The 9,873-nt window shown below is 43.6% G+C and overlaps 1 gene segment (V, D, J or C); it reads left to right on the top strand.

Annotated features, from left to right (window-relative positions):
- The first annotated feature begins 2,342 nt into the window (after positions 1-2,342).
- LOC136392469 (probable non-functional immunoglobulin lambda variable 5-48) lies at positions 2,343-3,716 on the top strand. The segment is given in 3 exon segments: positions 2,343-2,388; positions 2,508-2,814; positions 3,596-3,716. Coding segments are annotated over 3 exon segments (474 nt in total).
- The last annotated feature ends 6,157 nt before the right edge of the window (positions 3,717-9,873 follow it).

The raw sequence follows: 9,873 nt of genomic DNA, 5'->3' as shown, positions 1-9,873 counted from the left end.
TAGCTTGGCCAGCATTTAGTAACAAGACAAAACTTAATAATATAGCATAAAGGCCAGCAGAAACAGAGCCAATTTCAAATGGAGTCAGGGTCTCCATCCCAGAAGGATTTCTCTGCTCATCCTCCTTCACAAACATCTGCAGGATTTGAGGACAATATAACCTTTGGGCTGCGACAAAGTGAGCGTCTATTCCAAACAACTGTCTGAAAAGCTGACAGGAGAGCCCACATCCTGCCTACAGGCCTGAAAATTACAGTCAGTCTTTAGAACTCACACTGTCCTGTTTAGATAAAGAATAACTTAGCTTATTTTCTCCCATGGAAATCCCTTCCTTGGCTTATTGTCACCAATAGAAACACTTCCCTTCTTCTCATGTGATTACTTCCCTCCCCGTCCTCGTAAAACCACTGCCTTCGCCCCATCCTTGGACATACTTTGGCTTTATGCCTCAGAGTATGACCCAGCATGGCAATGATTTTTATCTCAAATAAATACTTGTTGCCTCTCACTTTGGCTTTTAATTTTCAAGTTACAATAGTAATATCAGAGAGCTATGATTTTATTTGTAGAGATAAATGCTGCAGGTTGTGGACCATGATGGTGTACATTCTCACTGGAGGACAGAGCAAGAGTACTAATAAATTCCAAGGGCAGCCCCACTGCCTCATGAGACACCCATCATGAGAAGTTCACCTTCAGGAAACCATCCTGCTCAAGGGGACTTGTAGCTGCTCTAACACATTGGGGTTGACTTCCTGGGGGTCTCCTGTCATGTCTCCTCCGCCCATTTTGAGACAAGGGGACAGCTACAGCAACAGCCCACATCTTTAGACGGATTTGGGTTCTGAGCATATGGACATAAGGAACATACTTCTGGTACCCCCAGCAGGTCGACACCTGGACCAGGTGCTGCCCCAGGGGAGGGGCATGTGTTATGGGAGGAGGAAGAAGAGGACAGTTGGCAGGTGTCTAGTCTGAGAGCAGCTCCAGCAGCAGAGCCTGTGGTTCCTCCCATGGACGGTGTCTTGCAGTCCGGCCTCCCTCAGGCACACAGACCACACACATTGCTAGAGGAGCTCCTCCCAGGAGCTCTATCAGAAACTGGTGGGTCTAAACACAGCAAGAGATGGAGTCTAGCAGATGCTGTAGTGTAGATCCTGCCACAGTTCTTCTTTCAGAGCTGGCCAAGCCCTGCCCACTGACTGGCTAAGAGTTGTCATCTAATAGGTCTAAGCTGGCACTTTAACCAGGATTGCAACTGGATAAGGAGTTTCTCATGGTTACTTGTAAAATGAGTGCTAGAGACTTGGGGTAGGAGAGTGACAAGCACTGAACCAGAGGGAAGCCCTGTGGTCCAGGGTCCAGGTGAGTTTCAGCACCAGGTGCTCGTCACAGGCACAGATGGAGAGAGGAGGCAGGGGACAGGGTCCAATGCTGACAGGCCAGGGAGACCTTGCATGAGATGTTCAAGATTTTCACTTAGTCATTGTAAAGGGGGGTGCATGGGAGATTTATAATCAGAGCAGGGCATCTTCAGATGTGCATATTCAAAATACAACTCTGATAATCATGCAAAGAATGAAATGTAGGGAGGACAAACAACAGACAACACCAGACAGAGGGGTCTGCATGGTCCCGGGGAGTGTGGGTGACAGCCTGCACTTGGCCACCTTGAGTGGTACAGGGAGGTGTGGAGAATGGGGACAAATTGTGAACAGAACCATGAGGCTGACAGTGTCATCAAAATGTGCAAGGTATGTGTATTTCAGCAGTCAGGACTGAGACATAGGTGGGGACGCCACCCTGGAGTGAGGGACTCTACAGTAGTTATGGGCAGTGTATCAGAATTAGATAATAGACATTTGAAAAGAGTCAGACACCTGCTGAGCTGCAGATTCCAGCTGAACTCTCAGGGCTTTGGGGCACAGGGAGATGTGTTTCTGACAACATCCGGGGTGGGATGGGATATCACTGTGGTCTCTACACAGCTGCTCAGTGAGGACCATTCAATCAAAGGAGCCTGAGCCTGGGGGCTACACGCTGTGCTCACTGATGGAGACTCAGCAGCTGTGACCTCTCTGTCCTGGCAGAGTCCCCTGTGCAGGGACATTTGTGTTGTTTCATCAGGTGCTTCCTCCCAGGGCTCTTCCAAGGGATGAGGCAAACTTCTTCCCTCCTCAGTCTGTGGTGTGATCTGAGCTCAGCCCTAGGACTGAGGGAGGGGCTGGCGGTCACTGAGGGACACACATTTGCATGGACAGCCCCTCCTCTGGCAGAGGGGGGAAAAGAAAAGAAGGCCTGGGGCAGCCCAGCCCCACTGTGGGCTCAGGGCTGTGAGCACCATGGCCTGGACCCCTTTCCTCCTCGTGCTCCTCTCTCACTGCACAGGTGGGGACAGAACTTGGGGACCAGATCTCAATTTCAAGCTTTTCTCAGGCTTGTAGATGTAACCTGAAAAAATTTAACCAAGTCCAAGCCTCATCACCCACAGACTTCTGTGTCTGCAGGTTCCCTGTCCCAGCCTGTGCTGACTCAGCCGCCCTCCCTCTCTGCATCTCCTGGAGCATCAGCCAGACTCACCTGCACCCTGAGCAGTGGCTTCAGTGTTGATGGATACTGGATATACTGGTACCAGCAGAAGCCAGGGAGCCCTCCCCGGTATCTCCTGTACTACAAGTCAGACTCAGATAAGCACCAGGGCTCCGGGGTCCCCAGCCATGTCTCTGGATCCAAAGACACCTCAGCCAATGCAGGGCTCCTGCTCATCTCTGGGCTGCAGCCTGAGGACGAGGCAGACTATTACTGTATGATCAGGTACAATAATGCTTTGCACAGTGACACAGAAGATGGGGACAAAAACCTTAACCTACCAGAGTCTTGGTTCATGACAAATGCACATTTTAAATCACTTGTATATACCAGTATATTTGCAACAACCATCTGATTTATAGCAGGTCTATCCTCAATTTTCTAGCCTATGTTTCTGAAAACTCAGGAAAAGAGTATAAATCCAAAAGAAGTTATGACAGAAATCTTGCCTGTTTTTCATGTATAATAGACCCAGATTCTGTGGATGGCCCTTTTGATATAATGAGAGACTTTTGTGCTATTTTCTTGGTCAAGCCCGGGACTATCCCACAGGTGGACAATATTTAACAGTGTGGACTCTGCTCTTCCAGGGGTCCGAGTGGTACCTGTCCCACACTCACCAGCCTCCAGAGCTCAGGACTGGCTGTGGGGCAGTGTCCCTGGGCCAAGGCACAAAACGTGAGATGCGGGGTGAAGACTTGGGCCCAGGAGGAACCCCAGGAGCAGAGCTGGTCTGTCAACCTCGCTGGGTCCCTGCGTCTTCAGTTGTGAAGTCAGGGAGAGGGGGAACCATAAGGGGAAATGTGGCATCTGAGGCCAAGAAACCCCATTTAGGGTCACAAGGGGCGGGGGATGCTCCACTGTTGCTGGGGAAATGCAGAGCCCACTCTAGGGAAGGGGGTGAGGTGGGTCCGTGGTCAAAGCACTCTTACAGCCGACAGCACCCAGGGCCGTGGGGACTCCCGAGAGGGGGCTCAGGCACTGACTGTGTCCTCTCCTCTCACAGCCCACTGGAGCTTTCCAGCACTCAGTGTGGGCTGTGCTGTGGGATGTCGGGAGCCGATCAACAGCTGCTGGTTGACACAGTCACAGCAATGAGGAAGAGGCACAGCGGCACTCCCCCCTAACTTCTTGAGTTTATTTGATTTTTCTCCCCCCCCCCTCTTTTTTGGGTGTGTGTCCTATCACTGATGGCACAGAGTAAGCATCTGGAATTAATAGTTGCACCCAGCTGTCTCTGCAGATTCAGTTATTTCTCTGGAAATTAGATGGAGGGTGTGAATTCCACAGAAAAGCCTACAAACCCCTCTAGCCTTTTCATACTATAGAAGAATAGAAAAGCTTTCCATTCCTCTTACAGACCCGACCTTCAGGTAGTGGAACACTCTGAAAAAAATAAAGTTAGACCTTAACTGGTACATGAAAATAGTAGACAAACATAATTTTACTAGACAATAGGCCACTAGGTAAGGTACAGTTATAAATCAATACTGACCTTTTAGAAGCTTGCGCCAATATTGTTGTTGCTGCTCAAGTTATTGTATAACTGTACTTAGAATGGTTTACCACCTGATTTATAGCTTAACGAAATGTACTAACCTCTTCCTGGAATATTTATCCACATTAAAGCAAAAACAACTATTAATCAATGTATTCTGCACCACATGTAATTATAACTTAGTGTATAAAAATAAAGCTGTACTAGCAACTGGCAGAGATACCTGGCAGATGAGCTAAAGAATTCGGCTCTCTTGCCGAAGTAAACCACTTAACTTCACACCTTAAGGAACTAGAAAAAGAAGAACAAAGACAACCCAAAACCAGCCAAAGAAAGGAGATAATAAAAATCAGAGCAGAAATAAATGAAATAGAGAACAGAAAAACTATAGAAAAAATCAATAAAACAAGGAGCTGGTTCTTTAAAAAGATCAACAAAATTGACAAACCCTTGGAAAGACTCACCAAGGAAAAAAGGCACAGGACTCAAATAAATAAAATCCAAAATGAAAGAGGAGAGATCACCACAGACATCATAGATATACAAAGAATTATTGTAGAATACTATGAAAAATTATATGCCACCAAATACAACAATCTAGAAGAAATGGATAAATTCCTAGAACAATACAACCTTCCTAGACTGAGTCATGAAGAAGCAGAAAGCCTAAACAGACCAATCAGCAGGGAGGAAATAGAAAAAACTATTAAAAACCTCCCCAAAAATAAAAGTCCAGGCCCAGACGGTTATACTAGTGAATTCTATCAAACATTCAAAGAAGACTTGGTTCTTATTCTACTCAAAGTCTTCCAAAAAATTGAAGAAGAAGCAATACTTCCAAACACATTTTATGAGGCCAACATAACCCTCATACCAAAACCTGGCAAGGATGGCACAAAGAAAGAAAACTACAGACCAATATCTCTAATGAATACAGATGCTAAAATTCTAAACAAAACACTGGCAAACCGAATACAACAACATATTAAAAAAATAATACATCATGATCAAGTGGGATTCATCCCAGAATCTCAAAGATGGTTCAACATACGTAAAACGGTTAACGTAATACACCATATCAACAAAACAAAGAACAAAAACCACATGATCTTATCAATAGATGCAGAAAAGGCTTTTGATAAAATACAACACAATTTTATGTTTAAGACTCTCAACAAAATGGGTATAGAAGGAAAATATCTCAACATGATAAAGGCCATATATGATAAACCATCAGCCAACATCATATTAAACGGCATAAAACTGAGGACTTTCTACCTTAAATCAGGAACAAGACAGGGTTGTCCACTCTCTCCACTCTTATTTAAAGTGGTGCTAGAAGTTCTGGCCAGAGCAATCAGACAAGACAAAGAAATGAAAGGCATCCATATCGGAAAAGAAGAAGTAAAGGTATCACTTTTTGCTGATGATATGATCCTATACATCGAAAACCCGAATGAATCCACAAAAAGATTATTAGAAACAATAAACCAATACAGTAAGGTTGCAGGATACAAAATTAACATACAAAAGTCCATAGCCTTTCTATATGCCAACAATAAAATATTAGAAAACGAACTCAAAAGAATAATCCCCTTCATGATTGCAACAAAAAAAATAAAATACCTATGAATAAACATAACAAAGAATGTAAAGGACCTATATAATGAAATCTACAAGGCATTATTAAGAGAAATAGAAAAAGACACAATGAGATGGAAAAATATTCCTTGTTCTTGGATAGGAAGAATAAATATAATTAAAATGGCCATATTACCCAAAGCAATATATACATTTAATGCAATTCCCATCAAAATTCCTATGAGATTTTTTAAAGAAATGGAACAAAAAATCATCAGATTTATATGGAACTATAAAAAACCCCGAATAGCCAAAACAATCCTAAGGAAAAAGAATGAAGCTGGGGGCATTACAATACCTGAGTTTAAACTATATTATAGGGCCACGACAATCAAAACAGCATGGTATTGGCAGAAAAATAGACACTCAGACCAATGGAACAGAATAGAAAGCCCAGAAATAAAACCACATATATATGGTCAAATAATCTTTGATAAAAGGGCCAACAACACACAATGGAGAAAAGAAAGCCTCTTCAACAAATGGTGTTGGGAAAACTGGAAAGCCACATGCAAAAGAATGAAACTCGACTACAGCCTGTCCCCGTGTACTAAAATTAATTCAAAATGGATCAAAGACCTAAATATAAGACCTGAAACAATAAAGTGCATAGAAGAAGACATAGGTACTAAAATCATGGACCTGGGTTTTAAAGAACATTTTATGAACTTGACTCCAATGGCAAGAGAAGTGAAGGCAAAAATTAATGAATGGGACTACATCAGAATAAAATGTTTTTGCTCAGCAAGAGAAACTGATATCAAAATAAACAGACAGCCAACTAAATGGGAAATGATATTTTCAATAAACAGATCAGATAAAGGCCTAATATCCAAAATTTACAAAGAACTCATAAAACTCAACAACAAACAAACAAACAATCCAATAAAAAAATGAGAAGAGGACATGAACAGACACTTCTCCCAGGAAGAGATACAAATGGCCAACAGATATATGAAAAGATGCTCATCTTCTTTAGTTATTAGAGAAATGCAAATCAAAACTACAATGAGATACCACCTCACCCCTGTTAGATTAGCTATTATCAACAAGACGGGTAATAGCAAATGTTGGAGAGGCTGCGGAGAAAAGGGAACTCTCATCCACTGTTGGTGGGACTGTAAAGTAGTACAACCATTATGGCAGAAAGTATGGTGGTTCCTCAAAAAACTGCAAATAGAACTACCTTATGACCCAGCAATCCCTCTACTGGGTATATACCCCAAAACCTCAGAAACATTGATACATAAAGACACATGTAGCCCCATGTTCATTGCAGCACTGTTCACAGTGGCCAAGACATGGAAACAACCAAAAAGCCCTTCAATAGAAGACTGGATAAAGAAGATGTGGCACATATACACTATGGAATACTACTCAGCCATAAGAAATGATGACATTAGATCATTTCCAGCAAAATGGTGGGATCTTGATAACATTATACGGAGTGAAATAAGTAAATCAGAAAAAAACAAGAACTACATGATTCCATAAATTGGTGGAACATAAAAACGAGACTAAGAGACATGGACAAGAGTGTGGTGGTTACCAGGGGTGGGGGGAGGGAGGACATGGGAGGGAGGGAGGGAGAGAGTTAGGGGGAGGGAGCGGGGCACAGAGAACTAGATAGAGGGTGGCGGAGGACAATCTGACTTTGGGCGAGAGGTATGCAACATAATTTAATGACAAAATAACCTAGACATGTTTTCTTTGAATATATGTACCCTGATTTATTAATGTCATCCCATTACCATTAATAAAAATTTATTAAAAAAAGAAAAGAATTCGGCTCTCTCACTCATTTTGTGCCAACACCATCCATTCCTGTGGGACCTCTCGATTCCCCCCGGGGCTGGACCCCGGCAGTGGGACATCCAGAGTGGGAACTCCTCAGAATGTGCCTGGGTCACTCCCCCTATGAAGGTCTTGATGAGCCCAGACATAGGTAGTTTTCTTCTGCACTAGGCATGACATACATGGAGGGTTACCAAGGCAATGGTTCCAAAGGATCCTGGGCAGATCTCTTGCCTTGTGACATAGACAATAGTGACTGACCCTCAAGGGTTCAGCCTCTTCCCCAGATCCTGTGTGAGCAAACCACCTCCCAGAACTCCTTCTGGGCTTCAAGCTGACGAAGAGGCTGACCATCACAGACACATGACTCAATACAACTCAATGCCACAGAGAACTCTCACTGTATTGGAAGTGAGGTAAACATCTGCCCAGCTCTCTGGTGACCCATCCTAGTCCTGTTCCTGACTGTGACCAAAGCCAGCTTAGGTTTTGACTTTTCTGTCACTTGTGTTTCAAATTATGAGGGTTCCTGTTCTCATTGTGGTCTATCTTTATGAGAACTATAAAAATATCTTTCCTTACTGGTCTTCTAATAGAGCATTATGGCCACGTAACCAGTTTTTAATATGTTCCTGCGTGTTACTGGGCTCTATGAGAAGGAAAACAGTAGTTCCTCATCTGAGACCTGGTTCCCCAGGGCCGGCTACTCTCAGGTGAGACCACGAGGCTCTGGGGAATGACCTGCTGGCGCCACGCTGGAGATAGGATGTGCACAGTACTTGAGGTTGAACTTGGAGAGCTTCTATTATTTTTATTTCAAAATATATTACCTTTCTTAAAAACTAATATTTTCAAGCATAAAATTACAATTTCTTTTAAACCTACAGTGACATTGATATTTAATTTAAATTACAGCCTATTGAAAAGGCAGTGCCCTTCTGCACTGTGAATATTATCTCATGACATGTGAGGTCGGTTCTGTTTAATTCCTGGTTGTCAGTACACTGTAATTTCAGACCTCCTCCAAACACAAATCCGGACTCAGATTACTTTGTGTCTTAATTTTATCAGTCATTGAAGTAGCTAAATATAAATATTCTACACAAATTTTTGAATAAGATAAAGAAAGAGCAGTTTTCAACATATTTCTAGAAATCAAATTGTTTTTGTTTTTATAACCAGATAAGAACAATTAGACTGCAGACACACGGTCCCATCCATGATTCAGGCCGCCCATCCCCACTGAGCCCTGGTCCTCCACGGAGCCCTGTGCTTCCCTCCCTCGGTCAGCAGTGCCAAAGCAGGGGACTTGTCTCACACCCCACTTGATGGGAACCAGCTGGTTACAGTCCCCGCCTCATTGTCCCCAGGAAGGTGTCAGCAGGACAGAGCAGGGGTGGGTCATTGTTTCACCTTTGCTGGGACACCCAGTGTCCAGTAGGAGCTGAACACCCCCCCAGACCTTCTGTCACCACTCAGCGGGAGGGGGCCTGACTAAAGGGAGAGTAAATGGGAACCAGCGGAGAGTGATGCAATCTGGAAATGTCCAGGTTCCAGTAAAATGCCACTTGTCACAGCAAGGAGCAGAAAAATCAAAACTTGAATGGGAAAGAAGAGTCTACTGACATTAACACAGAGATGACACAGGTGATGTAATTCTATGACGTATATTCTTAGGCAGCAATGATAATATCCACTCGATGAGAAACAAGTGCTTTTGTACACATGGGAAACAAGAGAAAAATCAGCATGAAAAAAAGTCATAAAAACAAAACAAATAGAAATTATAGAACTGAGAATGGAATAGTTGAAATTAAAGAAGAAAATTCTCTGCAGGGACTCAAAAGTAGTTGACACAGTATTTATTTATTTTCAGAAAATAAAGAAACACATATATAGTATTTCCTCTGCATATTCTCACCACCATGGAACATTTTCTGGAGGACGTCACTAGGGGTCGCTGTGGATCTCAGAGCTCCAACACCTTACACAGGAATCTTTCTATTTGAATGTCCCCTGAAGCTTTGCTCAGTGCCCCAAGTTGGAGGTGACAACAGGTGCTTCTTCTCAAGAGACAGACTCAGTGCTCACAGCTTCCGGCTATGGTGAGCACTGTGACCTGGACTGCTCCCCACCTCGTTCACCTCCCTCACTACATAGGTACAGACTGGTCTTGAGGACCAGGTCTCATTTCCCAGATTCATTTCCTTCATACACAGTGTCCTGAGAAACTTTACCCTGTTTCCTGCTTTGTCATCCATGAGTGCTTTGTCGGCAGGTTCCCAGTCCCAGCCTGTGCTGACTCAGCCGCCCTCCCTCTCGGCATCTCCTGGAGCATCAGCCACACTAAC

This window comes from Saccopteryx leptura, chromosome 2 (assembly GCF_036850995.1).
Source record: "Saccopteryx leptura isolate mSacLep1 chromosome 2, mSacLep1_pri_phased_curated, whole genome shotgun sequence".
Classification (NCBI taxonomy): domain Eukaryota; kingdom Metazoa; phylum Chordata; class Mammalia; order Chiroptera; family Emballonuridae; genus Saccopteryx; species Saccopteryx leptura.
The sequence above is the reverse complement of the archived record's forward strand: the minus strand, read 5'-3'. Positions and strand labels throughout refer to the sequence as shown.